General features: G+C 39.3%; 1 protein-coding gene and 1 non-coding gene across 2 annotated transcripts; both read right to left on the bottom strand.

Annotated features, from left to right (window-relative positions):
- Positions 1–2,228: 2,228 nt before the first annotated feature.
- Positions 2,229–2,336, bottom strand: LOC148564112 (small nucleolar RNA R71). Its single transcript, XR_015883860.1, has one exon. It is a non-coding gene; the product is annotated as a small nucleolar RNA R71 (small nucleolar RNA).
- A 16,042-nt stretch (positions 2,337–18,378) lies between these two features.
- On the bottom strand, positions 18,379–18,927 carry LOC107640678 (uncharacterized). The gene has a single exon (XM_016344182.1). The coding sequence runs from the start codon at positions 18,925–18,927 to the stop codon at positions 18,379–18,381; it is 549 nt and encodes a 182-aa protein (XP_016199668.1).
- Positions 18,928–19,713: the final 786 nt, after the last annotated feature.

Genomic DNA, 19,713 nt, shown 5'->3' with positions numbered 1-19,713 from the left:
GTGTGCGTGCGCACACATATGTGCGCACACACAGTTGTATTTTTTTTTTTCAAAAAAATCAGAATTTCACCCAACATTCCAAAATGCATATAAACAAGAAATTAGCAAAAAAATTATGCAACTATTTACATTAAACTTTAAAATTAATCCAAAATTTTATCTTCCAAATCAAAATCATGGACTATTTAAAGCACTTTTAATATGCACAAACACAAAATCTACTAACTATTTTAAGCATTCAAAAACTAATTAAAAATTTTAAACATGCAATCCAAGTCAAAAGGCAATTTAAACAAGATTACTAACTATTCACATATGCATTTTAAAACAAAAACTTATTAAAGCAAGCTAACAACCAAAAGATATATTTACAAGCAAAAACAAACAACCAATCAAAAACAAACTATCCACATATTTCGATATAAACAATAACCAATAATGCAACACCATTGCAAATCCGCAATAACGGCGCCAAAAACTTGATAGGGAGAATTATTGCCGGTTTAGAATCAATCAAAATAAGAATCACTTCATTAATAGCATAGTCCAAACCAACAATGAACTCTCACAATCAAAGTTTAAATCAAAGAATAGTCACAATTCAAATCAAATAATCAAGAGTATTTAAACTCCCGGGTCGTTCTCCCTAGGAATTGCAATTAAGTGTCATATTATTGGCTATGAGGAAATTGGGGTTGATAGCAATTGGCAAGAAATGTAAATAGCAAGAATGTAAATTAGCATGCAAGAAATGTAAATGGCAACTCTTAGCAAGAATTGGGGAGTTTAGGATTCCTATCCTAGTTATGGACCACAAACATGGCAATTGTGTGGAATCAATCCAAACTAGTCAATCCTCCTTGAGAATTAGTCAAAGAGTGTAATTGATCTCAATCCATAAGTCCTAATCAAATCTTCTTCATTTTTTTATGATTTTCAAAAATTTCAAAAAAAATTATTTTCAAAATCTTTTTCTTAATTTTATTTCAAAATTTTCAAAACTTAACTAACAAGTAATGTGATTGGTTCAAAAATTTGAAGTTTGTTACTTTCTTGTTAAGAAAGGTTCAATCTTTAAATTCTAGAATCTTATCTTTTAGTTTTTTGTTAGTCAAGTAATCAATTTTAATCTTAAAAATTAAATCTTTTTAATTATATCTTTTTATCATATCCTTTATATCATATCTTTTTCAAAATTTTATCTTCTTCAAAAATTTGATTTTAAAATATTTTTTCTAACTTCTTATCTTCTTATCTTTTCAAAATTGATTTTCAAATCTTTTTTAACTAACTAATTGACTTTTTGTTTGTTTCTTATCTTTTTCAAAACCACCTAACTACTCTTCCCTATCTAATTTTCGAAAATACTTCCCTCTTTCTCAAAAATTATTTTTAATTAATTAATTATTTTAAATTTTAATTTTAATTTTATTTCCCCTTTAATTTTCGAAAATCATCAACTCCTTTTCAAAAATTATTTTCGAAAACTTCTCTCTCTCATCTCCTTCTATTTATTTAATTACTTACTAACACTTCTCTTCATCTCATATCTCTGCTCCTATCCTCACCTTTGTGTTTGGATTATCCATTCTTCTTCACTCTAATTCCCTTTCTTCTTCTACTAACAATAAGGAACCTCTTTACTGTAACATAGAGGATTCCTCTTCTTTTCTTGTTCTCTTCTCTTTCATATGCGCAGGAACAAGGAAAAGGGCATTCTTATTGAAGCTGATCCAGAACCTGAAAGGGCTCTGAAGAGACAACTAAGAGAAGCTAGATTACAACAATCCAGAGACAACCTTACTGAAATTTTCGAACAAGAAAAGGAGGTGGCAGACGCACCTAACAACAATAATGCAAGGAGGATGCTTGGTGATTATACTACGCCTACTTCCAAGTTTGATGGAAGAAGCATCTCAATCCCCACCATTGGAGCAAACAATTTTGAGCTGAAACCTCAATTAGTTGCTCTAATGCAACAGAATTGCAAATTCCATGGACTTCCATCAGAAGATCCCTATCAGTTTTTAACTGAGTTCCTGTAGATCTGTGAGATTGTAAAGACTAATGGAGTAGATCCTGAAGTCTACAGGCTCATGCTTTTTCCTTTTGCTGTAAGAGACAGAGCTAGAACATGGTTGGACTCACAACCTAAAGATAGCCTGAACTCTTGGGATAAGCTGGTCACGGCCTTCTTGGCTAAGTTCTCTCCTCCTCAAAAGCTGAGCAAGCTTAGAGTAGATGTTCAGACCTTCAAGCAAAAAGATGGTGAATCCCTCTATGAAGCTTGGGAAAGATACAAGCAGATGACCAAAAGGTGTCCTCCTGACATGCTTTTAGAATGGACCATTCTGGATATATTCTATTATGGTGTGTCTGAGTTCTCCAAGATGTCACTGGACCATTCTACAGGTGGATCCATTCACCTAAAGAAAACGTCTGTAGAAGCTCAAGAACTCATTGACATGGTTGCTAAAAACTGATGACAAGTCATCTTAGCCTAGTTTTTCTAGCCTTTTTCTTTATTTTTATTTGGTTTTATGCACTTTCTTGCATTCTAAGTAAGTAATTTGGAATGGAAATGCATGACTTCTTTGAATCAAACAACCACCATATAATTGATGCTAAATCATGAGGTTTAGGCTAAATTTAATTGATTTTTAATGATTTATAAACCTTGTGAATTTGGTGATGCATTGATTAGTTGTTTTGATTAATTGTAGGTGAAGAAAAGAAGAAAAGAAGAAAGCGTGGCCTAAGAAGTGTGGCCCAAGAAAGAGAAAGTGTGGCCAAAAAAGGAGGAAATGTGGCGCAACAAACCATGAAGCTCTCTCCAAGAGCACCAAGCTCACCAAGGGAGCGCTACTTCTTCTCTCAAGGGACCAAGGCACAAAGTTCTGCTCACTTTGTGAGCTGAGCACAACATGAGGCCAAGAAACAAGGAAAGGGAAGACCAAGCTCAGCTCACAAAGTGAGCATTATCGAGAGCCCACAAGGAAAATAAGCCAAAATTGGCCAAAATGCTCCCAGCAAGTTTCAAACACGGAGGCTTCAACAAGGAAGGTGCACTCCTAGCACCACTTGGGCGCTACCCTGATGATGTCCAAGATTGGTACGCGAAATATTTCAAGGGCGCTACAAGGCAACCAAGGAAAATGGCACAACACATGCTTCCCTCAAGTTTCGAACCAAGGACCTCTGCTTACAAGGCTCAGCTCACTTGGAGAGCTGAGCGCTACCCATGGGCATCATGCAAGAATTTTGACACGGCCAGGGGGAGTGGAGCGCAACATGTGACACGGTCCAGGGGCAACACAGCGCGCAACAAAGTTTGGCACCAAGGCACCAATGCTCAGCTCACTTTGTGAGCTGAGCTTTCCCCTGATGCCTTCCCCAAAGCAATTATACGCTACGCAAGGCCTCCCCACACTAAGTTTCAAAGCTCAGCACACTTTGTGAGCTGAGCATCCCCCTGGAGGCAAATTACTCATGGGTTGAAAAATCAACCAAAAATCCAATTAAATTCAAATCTTTACCAAATCAAAAGCCCATCCAAATTCCATTATCCAAGAATATAAAGTGTATAAATAGGAGTTAGTTTGATGTAATTAAGACCTCTAGACTTTACTTTGAATTTTCCTTTTTAGCTTTCATTTTCAATTTTGAGCTTTTCACCTTGAATTTTTATTTCTGAGAACTTGGAAGGAGAATTGATCTCTCTTCTTGGTTCTTGCTTGAGCACTCTTTAATTTTCTTGCTCTGGATCTTGGGTAGAGAATTGAAGAACTTCTGTTTCAATCTCACCTTGAGATCTTGTTTAATTTTCTGCATAATTGAATTCTAATTTCCATTTACTGCTTCATCTTCTACTTTCTCTGCAATTTACTTTTCTTTGTTTCTTTTGCAATTGTTCTTGTTAGATCAAGGAAGGATTTGAGATCTAGACTTGTTATCTAGTCTCTTCCACTCCTGAGATCTTCAACATCTTTTACATTGCTGCAAATTAAGCACTGCCTTTCTGTCTTTACAATTCTCAAAGCATTTTTACTCTTCTGTTTGAGATTCATTCCAATTCAGTTCATCTTTTACTTTGCTGTTTGATGCAATTTAATTCTTCTTGTTTAATTTCTGTAATCCCAACTCCGAGTCCCTTTTACAATTCAAGCAATTTACATTTCTTGCACTTTAAGCTTCAGTTATTTACATTTCTTACAATCTAAGTTTCTGTAATTTACCTTACTTATTCTTTAAGATTCAGCACTTTTACTTTCCTGCTCTCTAATTTACTGCAAATCTTCCCTCCCTCTTTACAATTCATGCCATTTAGTTTCTGCAAATTACAAATCACTCAACCAAATCTTGATTTGCTTGACTAAATCAACCACTGAACTAAAATTGCTCAATCCTTCAATCCCTATGGGATCGACCTCACTCATGTGAGTTATTATTATAAATGCGACCTGGTACACTTGCCGATGAGTTTTGTGTTGGATCGTTTTCCACACATCAAGTTTTTGGCACCGTTGTCGGGGATTGAATTAGATTGACAATGATTAAGTGAAGTGAAGATCTAGATCAAGCACTTTTTATTTTCTGTTTCTTTAATTTTCGACTAACACACTAACTGTTTGAATTTTTGCTTAATCCAACTAACATTTCATTTCAGCAATGGATTGAAGTGTTGTTGCTTTTCTGGTGTTGTGTGATTCTTATGCTTTGGTTGTATGTCAGGTACAAGGAGAATTACACCCACTTTTTGTGAACAAGATGAAAGAACCCTCAGAAGATTAAGAAGAGCTAAAAGAGGGAAAAATGTTGCTGGAGAGGAAGAATCAGACGAAGAATATCATGAAATGGAGGAACACTTAACAAATCCAACAAATCCACCAGTGAGAATGGCCAACAACAATGGTCAACCCCAAAGGAGAGTCTTGGCTTCATATACATTTGCCAATCCAAGGCATTGTGGGAGTAGCATCCTTACCCCAAATGTCGATGCAAATAACTTTGAATTGAAGCCCCAACTCATCACCTTGGTGCAAAACAATTGTTCTTATGGAGGAGGACCACTTGAAGATCCGAATCAACACTTGTCTACTTTCTTGAGGATTTGTGACACTGTCAAAACCAATGGAGTGCATCCTAACATCTACAAGCTGCTATTATTTCCATTTTCTCTCAGAGACAAAGCTACTCAATGGTTGGAATCCTTCCCAAGGGACAGTATAGACAACTAGGATGAAGGCCTGACATTGAATGCTTGACATTGAAATCACAGGAAGCATTGGATCACTCAGCTGGAGGCTCTTTACAACTCATGAAAACTGCAGAGGAAGCCCAAAATCTCATTGATATGGTGGCCAACAACCAATATTTCTTTGCTCACCAAAGACAACACCAACCACCACTAAAGAAAGAAGTGTTAGAAATGAAAGGGGTGGACACCATCCTAGCTCAAAACAAGATAATGCAGCAGCAAATTCAACAACAATTTGAGCAGATGGCTAAAAAGATTGATAGTTTGCAAGTTGCAGCAGTGAATACAAGCCAACCATCAACCACATGGGGGTAAAATGAAGAAAACCAAGAAAATCAGCAGCAGGAACAACCTCAATATATGCACAACCAAGGCTCAGGCCAAAATGAAGTTTATGGTGACACCTACAATCCATCCTGAAAGAACCATCCAAACATAAGATGGGGAGATAACCACACTAAAAACCAGCAACCATGGCAAAGAAATTCAAACCAAAACAACTCAAGAAACAACCAAAACCACAACCAGCAAAACACTAACCCCAATCCATACAAAAAACCCCAAAACAACCATCATCCACCTTCCACATCCACATTTCACCCACAAAATAACTCCGTAAATAGTTCAAACAACTTCCAGCCACAACCATCTCACTTTACACAACCACAACCAAATCCAGACTCTCAAAGAATCTCTAGTCTGGAGATGATGATGGAGAAACTCATGAAAAATCAAGAAGCATCAATCAGAAATCTTGAGAGGCATATGGAATAAATAGCTAAATAAATTGCAGAGATGGGTGAGAAACAATCAAATGCATCCCCTATTGCTACTCAAGACCACCCAAGGGACAAAGGAAAAGTTACAAAGTGGGAGGAGTGCAAAGCAATCATGGTCGGAAGTGAGAAGGAAGCCATCAATCAGGAAGAACACAATAGAAAAGTTCCACAAGAAGAGACAGAAGAGAGAAGTGAAGAGGAGAGAAAGACCAAGAATGCAAAAAGCTCAAAGAAAGATGAGGACATCCTTGAAACGCAGCTACAAGAGAAGAAGAAGGGGTGAAACCAGATGTCCCCAAACTTTCGTACCCTCAGAGGTTCAAAAAAGAAAACGAGGATAAGCAATATTCAAAGTTCCTGGACATATTCAAGACACTCAGCATCAATATTCCTTTCTTATAAGCACTTGAACAGATGCCATTATATGCCAAATTTATGAAAGAAGTGCTAATAAAGAAAAGACCCTTGAAGGAAGGACAAATTGTTGAAATGACAATGGAGTGTAGTGCTATTCTCCAAAGAGGTTTACCAGAGAAGAAGGATGATCCTGGAAGGTTTTATATACCTTGTACCATAGGAGACATAACTATTGAGAAATCATTTTGTGACCTTGGTGCAAGCATAAACTTGATGCCTCTATCTCTCATGAGGAAGCTTCAAATTTTTGAACTGAAACCCACTCGAATAGCTCTTCAAATGGCTGACAAGTCCATTCAGCAAGCACTTGGAGTTGTAGAGAATGTGCTGGTAAAAGTGGGAAAATTCCTTTTCCCAGCTGATTTTTTCATCCTGGATATGGAGGAGGACCCTAACACTCCCATCATCCTGGGGAGGCCTTTCCTGGCTACGGGCAGAGCATTGATAGATGTTGAAAAAGGGGAATTGTTGCTGAGAGTGCATGATGAGCACCTAGCATTCCATGTTTTTAAAATCCTGCATGAGCCCACTCAAGAAGAAGATTGTATGGAGGATAAAGCCAGGGATCAAAGCTTGAAAGAGGCATTCAATGAGTTAACTCCAAGACTTCCAAATCCATGCTTGAAAGAAGTAGAGATGGTGTAACAGACCAAAGAAATCAAGGAGGAACTAGATCCAAAACCCCCAGATGAGAACCTCAACACTCCAGATAAAGAACCACCAAGGCATGAATTATCTCCTGAGAAAGAAGAAAAGAAGAAGAGGCCAAAAGGGTGGAGAAATAAGAAAATCCCCACTGAAGGCTTCTCACCAGGGGATAAAGTGATGTTAAACACCCAACCAATGAAGGTGTCTCCACAATCATCTGAGTGCTATACTGTGAACCGGATCCTTTCACTTGAACACCTAGAGATCATCAAAGAGGAGACCGGAAGGAAGTTCACGGTAAGAGGAGAAAAGCTGAGGCACTATGTAAGAGGAGAAAAGCTGAGGCACTATGATTTTCAACCCCCATGATCAAAGAACAAGATGTCAAGCTAGTGACAATAAAGAAGAGCGCTTGTTGGGAGGCAATCCAACCTGATGTAGTTTTCTTTTCATAGCTATTTCAATAAAAAGCTTGAGTAGTTTTGTCTGTATTGCAAGGATCTAAGTTTGGTGTTGCACACCAAAACAATTTAAGGGAGAATGAAGGATTCTAAGTTTGGTGTTCCACCAATATTTTATCTAAAAAGCACACTCTCACTTCCTGCATAATGCTAGATCCAAGCAATCAGATAAATCACATAACCATTTAGTTGCCTTCTAATTTTTAGCTCCATAACCTTTAGCAAGACCAAGAGAATTCATAATTGGTTAACTTGTTGCATCAAAGGCAGTGGCGAGGAATTAAGTTTGGTGTTCCCACACCAAAATAAATCCAAAAGACACACTCAATTCATGCATATTAACCATTCACTTAAGGGCTTGAGAAGCAAGCAACTTTTGAGAATTATGCAGGAAACTAGCCAACATTTGAAGACAATTTGCATTATGACTCAAAAAGTATACAACAGAAGGAAGAATGAAAAGCGGCAACCCGAAAGGTTGTGTCTACACTTAATCCTTGTTGTTGAAGAGGTACTTTAAATTGGGAATTCTTGTATGTCTTACTAAAGTATTTATTTGGTTGCAAGTGGAATTGTTTGTCAAGAATGCTGATCTGCATAATGCTTGTTGTCCATTACTTAGCTTGAATTTTGTTTTGTTTTCCCTTGCTGTTTGAATAAAAGAGAAATGTTTGATTTAGAAAAGTAATTGTTCAATGTTGCAAGAGTTAGAATGAAAGTTAGTGGTGGTGTGTGCTTGATTTAATTGATAGCTCATAGAATAAATGCTGCAAAATGACTTGTGACTTGAAGCCTAAGCTAGTTTGCTGCTATGATCTCTCAATTCTTGAAAGTCCCTTGAAAATAAACCAAAACAGAAAGAAAAGGAAGAAGAAAAAGCCAAAAATTGGCAAAGAAACAAATAATAAGGCTAGACACCAATAGCTTGGACCCTAGGACATATGCCTGTGGTGTTTGTGTACTAGGATATGCTTGGACAAGTAAGTTCTAAGGAGTATTTTAAAACTTGGCAACTTAGATCAACTGATTTGGGATTGCCAACTGAAAGTCCACAATAAAGAGCAACCTAGCTACAAAACATTTAGTTATCCAAAGAGATGCTGGGCATCAATGATCCTAGGAAGAAAAAGGTAAGCCATGTGTCTGTGGTGAAGAAATGTTGAGTAAAATTAGGCCAAAGGCCACTGCAACATTTGACACAAAGCCTTCAATAAGAAATAAGCTCTGTAATGCAAAAGAAAGAAGAAAAGCTAACAAGGGAAACGAGCAAAAAGTGAGGAGTCATAGCAGTAACCTTGGTGAACCCTTAAAGAAACATTGTTTGTTTTGACAGCAAGTAATAAATGAGCTACTTTTGATCTGCATAAAACCCCATAGACCAAATTCAACTATCTGCTCAATAAGAACATATATACTTATCTATTTCATTCTATCTTCTCTTATGTTTGATGCTTGCTTGGGGACAAGCAAGTTTTAAGTTTGGTGTTGTGATGACAAGTCATCTTAGCCTAGTTTTACTAGCCTTTTTCTTTATTTTTATTTGGTTTTATGCACTTTCTTGCATTCTAAGTAAGTAATTTGGAATGCATGACTTCTTTGAATCAAACAACCACCATATAATTGATGCTAAATCATGAGGTTTAGGCTAAATTTAATTGATTTTTAATGATTTATAAACCTTGTGAATTTGGTGATGCTTTGATTGGTTGTTTTGATTAATTGTAGGTGAAGAAAAGAAGAAAAGAAGAAAGCGTGGCCTAAGAAGTGTGGCCCAAGAAAGAGAAAGTGTGGCCAATAAAGGAGGAAGTGTGGCGCAACAAACCATGAAGCTCTCTCCAAGAGCACCAAGCTCACCAAGGGAGCGCTACTTCTTCTCTCAAGGGACCAAGGCACAAAGCTCTGCTCACTTTGTGAGCTGAGCACAACATGAGGCCAAGAAACAAGGAAAGGGAAGACCAAGCTCAGCTCACAAAGTGAGCATTATCGAGAGCCCACAAGGAAAAATTCAAGGAAAATGTTTGCCACATGCTTGCTCCAAGGTTTGAACCCATGACCCAAGGGAAAGAGGGGAACACTACTCCTTGCAAGGAAAATAAGCCAAAATTGGCCAAAATGCTCCCAGCAAATTTTGAACACGGAGGCTTCAACAAGGAAGGTGCGCTCCTAGCACCACTTGGGCGCTACCCTGATGATGTCCAAGATTGGCACGCGAAATATTTCAAGGGTGCTACAAGGCATCCAAGGAAAATGGCACAGCACATGCTTCCCTGAAGTTTCGAACCAAGGACCTCTCCTTGTAAGCACCAAGGCTCAGCTCACTTGGAGAGCTGAGCGCTACCCATGGGCATCATGCAAGAATTTTGACACGGCCAGGGGGAGTGGAGCGCAACATGTGACACGGTCCAGGGATAACACAGCGCGCAACAAAGTTTGGCACCAAGGCACCAATGCTCAGCTCACAAAGCTGAGCTTTCCCCTGATGCCTTCCCCAAAGCAATTATACGCTACACAAGGCCTCCCCACAGTAAGTCTCAAAGCTCAGCTCACTTTGTGAGCTGAGCATCCCCCTGGAGGCAAATTACTCATGGGCTGAAAAATCAACCAAAAATCCAATTAAATTCAAATCTTCACCAAATCAAAAGCCAATCCAAATTCCAATATCCAAGAATAGAAAGTGTATAAATAGGAGTTAGTTTGATGTAATTAGGTCCTCTAGACTTTACTTTGAATTTTCCTTTTTAGCTTTAATTTTCAATTTTGAGCTTTTCACCTTGAATTTGTATTTCTGAGAACTTGGAGGGAGAATTGATCTCTCTTTTTCTTGGTTCTTGCTTGAGCACTCTTTAATTTTCTTGCTCTGGATATTGGGTAGAGAATTGAAGAACTTCTGTTTCAATCTCACCTTGAGATCTTGTTTAATTTTCTGCATAATTGAATTCCAATTTCCATTTACTGCTTCATCTTCTACTTTCTCTGCAATTTACTTTTCTTTGCTTCTTTTGCAATTGTTCTTGTTAGATCAAGGAAGGATTTGAGATCTAGACTTGTTATCTAGTCTCTTCCACTCCTGAGATCTTCAACATCTTTTACATTGCTGCAAATTAAGCACTGCCTTTCTGTCTTTACAATTCTCAAAGCATTTTTACTCTTCTGTTTGAGATCCATTCCAATTCAGTTCATCTTTTACTTTGCTGTTTGATGCAATTTAATTCTTCTTGTTTAATTTCTGCAATCCCAACTCCCAGTCCCTTTTACAATTCAAGCAATTTACATTTCTTGCACTTTAAGCTTCAATTATTTACATTTCTTGCAATCTAAGTTTCTACAATTTACCTTACTTATTTTTTAAGATTCAGCACTTTTACTTTCCTGCTCTCTAATTTACTGCAAATCTTCCCTCCCTCTTTACAATTCATGCCATTTAGTTTCTGCAAATTACAAATCACTCAACCAAATCTTGATTTGCTTGACTAAATCAACCACTGAACTAAAATTACTCAATCCTTCAATCCCTGTGGGATCGACCTCACTCATGTGAGTTATTATTACTTGATGCGACCTGGTACACTTGCCGGTGAGTTTTGTGTTGGATCGTTTTCCACACATCAATAACCAGTTCATGTACACTTCTGAGAGGAATCCTGTAAGTAAGGGTACGCCTCAGAAGAAGGGAGTTCTTGAAATTGATACTCTAAATGTCATATTGGCTCATAATAAAATATTGACTCAGCAAGTCAATATGATCTCTCAGAGTCTGAATGGATTGAAGGAATCATCCAACAGTACTCAAGAGGCATCTTCTGAGGAAGAAGCTTATGATCCTGAGAACCCTGCAATAGCAGAGGTGAATTACATGGGTGAACCTTATGGAAACACCTATAATCCCTCATGGAGAAATCATCCAAATCTCTCATGGAAGGATCAACAAAAGCCTCAACAAGGCTTTAATAATGGTGGAAGAAACAGGTTTAACAATAGTAAACCTTTTCCATCATCCACTCAGTAACAGACAGAGATTTCTGAGCAGAATCCATCTAGCTTAGCAAATTTAGTCTCTGATCTATCCAAGGCTACTCTAAGTTTCATGAGTGAAACAAGGTCCTCTATAAGAAATTTGGAGGCTCAAGTGGGCCAGCTGAGTAAGAAAATCACTGAAACACCTCCTAGTACTCTCCCAAGCAATACAGAAGAGAATCCAAAGAGAGAGTGCAAGGCCATTGATAGATCAATCATGGATGAACCCACAAAAGAGGAAGAGGACGTGAATCCCAGTGAGGAAGACCTCCTGGGACGTTCAGTGATCAACAAGGAGTTTCCCTCTGAGGAACCAAAGGAATCTGAGGCTCATCTGGAGACCATAGAGATTCCATTGAACCTCCTTGTGCCATTCATGAGCTCTGATGAGTATTCTTCTTTTGAAGAGAATGAGGATGTTACTGAAGAGCAAGTTGCCAAGTACCTTGGTGCAATCATGAAGCTAAATGCCGAATTATTTGGTAATGAGACTTGGAAAGATGAACCTCCCTTGCTCATCAATAAACTGAGTGATCTGGATCAACTGACATTACCTCAGAAGAAACAAGATCCTGGAAAGTTCTTAATACCTTGTACCATAGGCACCATGACCTTTGAGAAGGCTCTATGTGACCTTGGGTCAGGGATAAACCTCATGCCACTCTCTGTAATAGAGAAACTAGGAATCCTTGAGGTACAGGCTGCCAATTTCTCATTAGAGATGGCAGACAAATCTATGAAAATGGCTTATAGACTAGTAGAGGATGTGTTAGTAAAGGTTAAAGGCCTTTACATCCCTGCTGATTTCATAATCCTAGACACTGGGAAGGATGAGGATGAATCCATCATCCTTGGAAGACCCTTCCTAGCCACAGCAAGAGCTGTGATTGATGTAGACAAAGGAGAATTGATCCTTCAACTGAATGAGGATAACCTTGTGTTTAAAACTCAAGAATCTCCTTCTGTAACAATGGAGAGGAAGCATAGAAAGTTTCTCTCAGTACAGAGTCAACTAAAGCCCCCACAGTCAAACTCTAAGTTTGGTGTTGGGAGGCCTCAGCCAAACTCTAAGTTTGGTGTTGAACTACCATATCCAAACTCTAAGTTTGGTGTTGGGAGCCTATAAAATTGACCTGATCACCTATGTGGCTCCATGAGAGCCCACTGTCAAGCTATTGACATTAAAGAAGCGCTTGTTGGGAGGCAACCCAATTTTTATTTATCTAATTTTATTTTTATTTTCATTGTTCTTTCATGTTTTATTAGGTTCATGATCATGTGGAGTCACAAAATAAATACAAAAATTAAAAACAAAATCAAAAACAGCCGAAGAAAAATCACAACCTAGAGGAAGGACTTACTGGCGTTTAAACGCCAGTAAGGAGCATCTGGCTGGCGTTCAACGCCAGAACAGAGCATGAATCTGGCGTTGAACACCAGAAACAAGCAACATCCTGGCGTTTAAATGCCAGGAATGCACCCTGAGAAGAGCTGGCACTGAACGCCAGAAACAAGCATAGAACTGGCGTTCGATGCCAGAAACATGCTGCATCTGGGCGTTGAACGCCCAGAACAAGCATCAATTCAGCGTTTAAATGCCAGAATTGCATGCAAAGGCGTTTTACATGCCTAATTGGTGCAGGGATGCAAATCCTTGACACCTCAGGATCTGTGGATCCCACAGGATCATCTCAGCATCTGTGGACCCCACAGGATCCCCACCTACCTCCACTCATATTCTTCCTTCTTCTCAACATTCATCCTCTCTTTCCAATAAACACCCTTCCCCAAAACCCTTCACCAATCACCTCAATCTATCTTCCCTATTACCACCTACCACCACTCACATCCATCCACTCTTCCCCATAAACCCCACCTACCTTCAAAATTTAAAATCACTTTCCCACCAAAACACACCCAATATGGCCGAACCTACCCCCTCTCCCCTCACTATATAAACCCCTCCATCCCTCCTTCATTTCCACACAACACAACCCTCTTTTCTATACCTTGGCCGAATACACCCCCTCACTCTCCTCCATATTTTCTCTTCTTCTACTTCTTTTCTTTCTTTTCTTGCTCGAGTGTGAGCAATATTCTAAGTTTGGTGTGGTAAAAGCATAAGCTTTTTGTTTTTCCATTACCATTGATGGCACCTAAGACCGGAAGAACCTCTAGAAAAGGAAAAGGGAAGACAAAAGCTTCCACCTCCGAGTCATTGGAGATGGAGAGATTCATCTCCAAAGTCCATCAAGACCACTTCTATGATGTTGTGGCCAAGAAGAAGGTGATCCCCCGAGCTCCCTTTCAAACTCAAGAAAAATGAGTATCCAGAGATCCGACATGAGATCCAAAGAAGAGGCTGGGAAATCCTAACCAACCCCATTCAACAAGTCGGAATCCTAATGGTTCAAGAGTTCTATGCAAACGCATGGATCACTAGGAACCATGATCAAAATGTGAACCCGAATCCAAAGCCTTGGCTCACCATGGTTCGGGGGAACTACTTAGATTTCAGTCCGGAAAATGTAAGGCTGGCGTTCAACTTGCCAATCATGGAAGAGAACGCACGCCCCTACACAAGAAGAGTCAACTTTGATCAAAGGTTGGACCAAGTTCTCATGGACATATGTGTGGAAGGAGCTCAATGGTAGATTGACTCAAAAGGCAAACCGGTTCAACTGAGAAGACTGGACCTTAAGCTTGTAGCTAGAGGATGGTTGGAGTTCATTCAACGCTCAATCATTCCCACTAGCAACCGGTCTAAAGTTACTGTAGACCGGGCCATCATGATCCACAGTATCATGATTGGGGAGGAAGTGGAGGTTCATGAGATTATACCTCAAGAACTCTACAAGGTGGCTGACAAGTCCTCCACTATGGCAAGGTTAGCCTTTCCTCACCTCATTTGCCATCTATGCAATTCGGCTGGGATTGACATAGAGGGAGATATCCTCATTGATGAGGACAAGCCCATCACTAAGAAAAGGATGGAGCCAACAAGAGAGCCTATTCATGGATCTCAAGGGACGCATGAAGAAGCTCATCACCAAGAAATCCCTGTGATGCCTCAAGGGATACACCTTCCTCCACAGAGTTTTTGGGAGCAAATCAACACCTCCCTAGGAGAATTAAGTTCCAACATGGGACAACTAAGGGTGGAACATCAAGAGCACTCCATCGTCCTTCATGAAATTAGAGAAGATCAAAGAGCAATGAGGGAGGAGCAACAAAGACAAGGAAGAGACATAGAAGAGCTCAAGGACATCATTGGTTCCTCAAGAAGGAAACGCCACCATCACTAAGGTGGACTCATTCCTTGTTCTTAAATTTTCTGTTTTTCATTTTTTATGTTAAATGTTTATTTATGTTTGTATCTTATTACATGATCATTAGTATCTAAGTGTCTATGCCTTAAAGTAGTGAATATGAATCCATCACCTCTCTTAAATGAAAAATGTTTTAAAAACAAAAGAACAAGAAGTACATGGTTTCGAATTCATCCTTGAAACTAGTTTAATTATTTTGATGTGGTGACAATACTTTTTGTTTTCTGAATGAATGCTTGAATAGTGCATATGTCTTTTGAATTTGATGTTTAAGAATGTTAAATATGTTGGCTCTTGAAAGAATGATGACAAGGAGACATGTTATTTGATAATCTGAAAAATCATAAAAATGATTCTTGAAGCAAGAAAAAGCAGTGAATACAAAGCTTGCAAAAAAAAGGAGAAAAATAACAAGCAAGCAGAAAAAGTCAAAAGCCCTTAAAACCAAAAGGCAAGGGTAAATAAAAAGGATCCAAGGCTTTGAGCATCAGTGGATAGGAGGGCCTAAAGGAATAAAATCCTGGCCTAAGCGGCTAAACTAAGCTGTCCCTAACCATGTGCTTGTGGCGTGAAGGTGTCAAGTGAAAACTTGAGACTGAGCGGTTAAAGTCAAGGTCCAAAGCAAAAGCAGAGTGTGCTTAAGAACCCTGGACACCTCTAATTGGGGACTTTAGCAAAGCTGAGTCACAATCTGAAAAGGTTCACCCAGTTATGTGTCTGTGGCATTTATGTATCCGATGGTAATACTGGAAAACAAAGTGCTTAGGGCCACGGCCAAGACTCATAAAGTAGCTGTGTTCAAGAATCAACATACTGAACTAGGAGAATCAATAACACTATCTGAACTCTGAGTTCCTATAGATACCAATCATTCTGAACTTCAATGGATAAAGTGAGATGCCAAAACTATTCAAGAGGCAAAAAGCTACAAGTCTTGCTCATCTGATTGGAGCTATGTTTCATTGATATTTTGGAATTTATAGTATATTATCTTCCTTTTATCCTATTTGATTTTCAGTTGCTTGGGGACAAGCAACAATTTAAGTTTGGTGTTGTGATGAGCGAATAATTTGTACACTTTTTGGCATTGTTTTTACATAGTTTTTAGTATGATTTGGTTAGTTTTTAGTATATTTTTATTAGTTTTTAATTAAAAATCACATTTCTAGACTTTACTATGAGTTTGTCTATTTTTCTATGATTTCAGGTATTTTCTGGCTGAAATTGAGGGACCTGAGCAAAAATCAGATTCAGAGGTTGAAGAAGGACTGCAGATGCTGTTGGATTCTGACCTGCCTGCACTCAAAGTGGATTTTCTGGAGCTAAAGAACTCCAAATGGCGTGCTTCCAATTTCGTTGGAAAGTAGACATCCAGGGATTTCCAGAAATATATAATAGTCCATACTTTTCCCGAGTTTAGATGATGCAAACTGGCGTTGAACGCCAGTTCCTTGTTGTAGTCTGGCGTTTAGCGCCAAAAACAAGTTGCAAAGTGGAGTTCAACGCCAGAAACACGTTACAAATTGGCGTTCAACTCCAAAATTGACCTCTCCACGTGAAAGCTTCATGCTCAGCCCAAGCACACACCAAGTGGGCCCCGGAAGTAGATTTCTGCATCAATTACTTACTTCTGTAAACTCTAATAGCTAGTCTAGTATAAATAGGACTTTTTACTATGGTATTTTACATCTTCGGATCATCTTTGATTAGTTTTATGCTATCTTATAATTTCATGGGGGCTGGCCATTCGGCCATGCCTGGACCATTTCACTTATGTATTTTCAATGGTAGAGTTTCTACACTCCATAGATTAAGGTGTGGAGCTCTGCTGTTGCTCATGAATTAATACAAAGTACTACTGTTTTTCTATTCAATTCAAGCTTATTCCTATTCTAAGATATCCATTCGCACCCAAGAACATGATGAATGTGATGATTATGTGACGCTCCTCATCATTCTCACTTATGAACGCGTGCCTGACAAACACTTCCATTCTACATGCAAACAAGCTAGAATGAGTATCTCTTGGATATCTAATACAGAGGACCGAGTCTAAGATATTAGAATCTTTGTGGTATAAGTTAGAACCCATGGATGGCCATTCCTGAGATCCGGAAAGTCTAAACCTTGTCTGTGGTATTCCAAGTAGGATCCGGGAAGGGATGGCTGTGACGAACTTCAAACTCGCGAGTACTGGGCGTAGTGACAGACGCAAAAGGAGGGTGAATCCTATTCCAGTATGATCGAGAACCTCCAGATGATTAGCCATGCAGTGACAGCGCATCGGACCATTTTCACAGAGAAGATGGGAAGTAGCCATTGACAAAGGTGATGCCCTACAAAAAGCTTGCCATGGAAGGGAGTAGGAAGGATTGGATGAAGATAGCAGGAAAGCAGAGGTTCAGAGGAATGAAAGCATCTTTATACACTTATCTGAAATTCTCACTAATGAATTACATAAGTATCTCTATCTTTATTTTCTGTTTAATTATTATTATTATTAGAAAACTCCATAACCTTTTAATATCCGCCTGACTGAGATTTACAAGGTGACCATAGCTTGCTTCATACCAACAATCTCCGTGGGATCGACCCTTACTCACGTAAGGTTTATTACTTGGGCGACCCAGTGCACTTGCTGGTTAGTTGTACGAAGTTGTGAAATAGAATTAAGATCATGAACGTGCGTATTGAGTTTTTAGCGCCGTTACCAAGGAAGCAATGATCACGATTTTGCACACCAGAGGGCATAACTCTCTGGTTTTTATACCAGAGTGGCCAAAATTCGCAGCCGACGTGTACGCGTCTCCCACGCTTACGCGTGGGTGTGCGAATTTGAAGGGGGATGCGTACGCGTCAGATACGCTTACACGGGGGTCACGGTTGTGCCCCAGGCATAAAGTAGGCACACTGGAGGCACAACTCTCGGGTTTTAGTACTATGGGCTGCGAAAATGCGTCCACGCGTACGCGTCTAGCACTCTTGCGCGTGGATGGCCCTTTTTTTTCAAACTCATGAGGAGGTCCAATTATAGCAAAATTTGGTAGTAATGCATGCAAAAGGAGTCAAAAACATCAAAAACCTCATTTAAAGCTCAACCTTAAGCATTTTTCACATCTCAATTCAATCAAACCATTATCAATGAACTCCTCATGAGTAATTTAGCAAAAATCAAGCAAAATCAAGGCTACTATGAACAAACTCACAAATCAAGCAATTGTAAAAGTCACAATGAATCACAAGATCTATATGCAAGAACTATACACAAATTATACCATGGTGGGGTGTCTCCCACCTAGAACTTTTTGTTTAACGTCCTTAAGTTGAACAGTCATGAGCTCAAATCTCTTTGCCTTCGGGTGCATCTTCAAAGAGGAACACCTCAACCTCCTTGTTGCTTTTCATCTTCTCTCCATGGTATAGCTTTAGACGATGACCATTTACTTTAAAGATGTTGGGGCTTCAAGGGTGCCTTAGGTGGTAGACTCCATATGGTTCCGCTTTCTCCACTCTATAGGGCCTTCCCACCTCGATCTTAGCTTTCCAGGCATCAACCTTAACCTAGAGTTATAGAGGAGAACTAGTTCTCCGACTCTAAACTCTCTTCTTCTTATGTTTCGATCATACACCGCTTTCATCTTCTCCTTACAAAGCCTTGAATTCTCATAGGCTTCCAATTTAAGGTTCTCAAGCTCCACTAATTGTAACTTTCTTTCGACCTCGGCCCCAAATCCGGTGTTTAACTCTTTTACGGCCCAATACGCTTTATGTTCTATCTCCACCAGAAGATGGCAAGCCTTCCCAGAGAACGGGCTCATACCAATGGGCGTTTTATACGCCGTCCGGTAAGCCCAAAGTGCATCACTGAACTTCGAACTCCAATCCTTCCTATGAGGCTTCACAACCTTTTCCAATATGCACTTGATTTCGCGGTTAGAGACCTTGGCTTGGCCGTTCGTTTGTGGGTAGTATGCCGTGGCCACTTTATAGATGATGCCATACTTCTTCATTAATCCTGCCATTCTTTTGTTACAAAAGTGCGAGCCTTGATCACTCACGATTGCTCGTGGTGATCCAAAGTGGTAAATGATGTTATTCCGGACAAAAGAAAGCACTACATTAGCATCATCAGTCTTAGTGGGGATTGCCTCCACCCACTTGGAAACATAGTCAACAGCAAGTAGAATGTACATGAAACCATTAGAATTTGGAAAAGGCCCTATAAAGTCAATACCCCAAACATAAAAAATTTCACAAAACATTTGTTGGGGCATTTCATTCTTCTTAGAGATATTTCCAAACCTAAGGCATTGTGAGTAAGAGCTAAAAAAGAGAGAAGCATCTTTGAAAAGTGTAGGCCATCAAAAGCCACAATCCAAAACCTTCTGAGCCGTCCTTTGACGACCAAAATGACCACCACCCTCGGAAGAGTAGTAAGCCTCCAAGATAGCTTGATGCTCGGATTGAGGCAAGCACCTTCGAATTACTTGATCGGCACCACATCTCCATAAGTATGGGTCATCCCATACATAATATTTGGATTCGCTTTTAAGCTTATCCTTTTAATGTTGAGAGAAACCGGGAGGAAAAGTGCGAGCAACCAAGTAATTGGCAATAGGTGCATACCAAGGGATAACTTTAGAGATTGCTAGCAAGCCCTCAAGAGGGAAAGTATCATCAATAGGAGTGGAATCGCCCTTTGTGTGCTCAAGGCAACTCAATTGGTCCACCACTAAGTTTTGCGAACCACTCCTATCTTTGATTTCAAGGTCAAATTCTTGCAATAGCAACACTCATCGTATCAACCT

The sequence above is a fragment of the Arachis ipaensis genome, chromosome B5 (genome assembly GCF_059453495.1).
Source record: "Arachis ipaensis isolate K30076 ecotype BB chromosome B5, ASM5945349v1, whole genome shotgun sequence".
Taxonomy (NCBI): Eukaryota; Viridiplantae; Streptophyta; class Magnoliopsida; order Fabales; family Fabaceae; genus Arachis; species Arachis ipaensis.
Note: the sequence above shows the minus strand (reverse complement) of the source record. Positions and strands in the feature narration are given on the sequence as shown.

What these genes read in the sequence shown, in the direction of transcription:
- LOC107640678 (XM_016344182.1), bottom strand. Translation starts at nt 18,927, where the DNA reads ATGGCAGGATTAATGAAGAAGTATGGCATCATCTATAAAGTGGCCACG.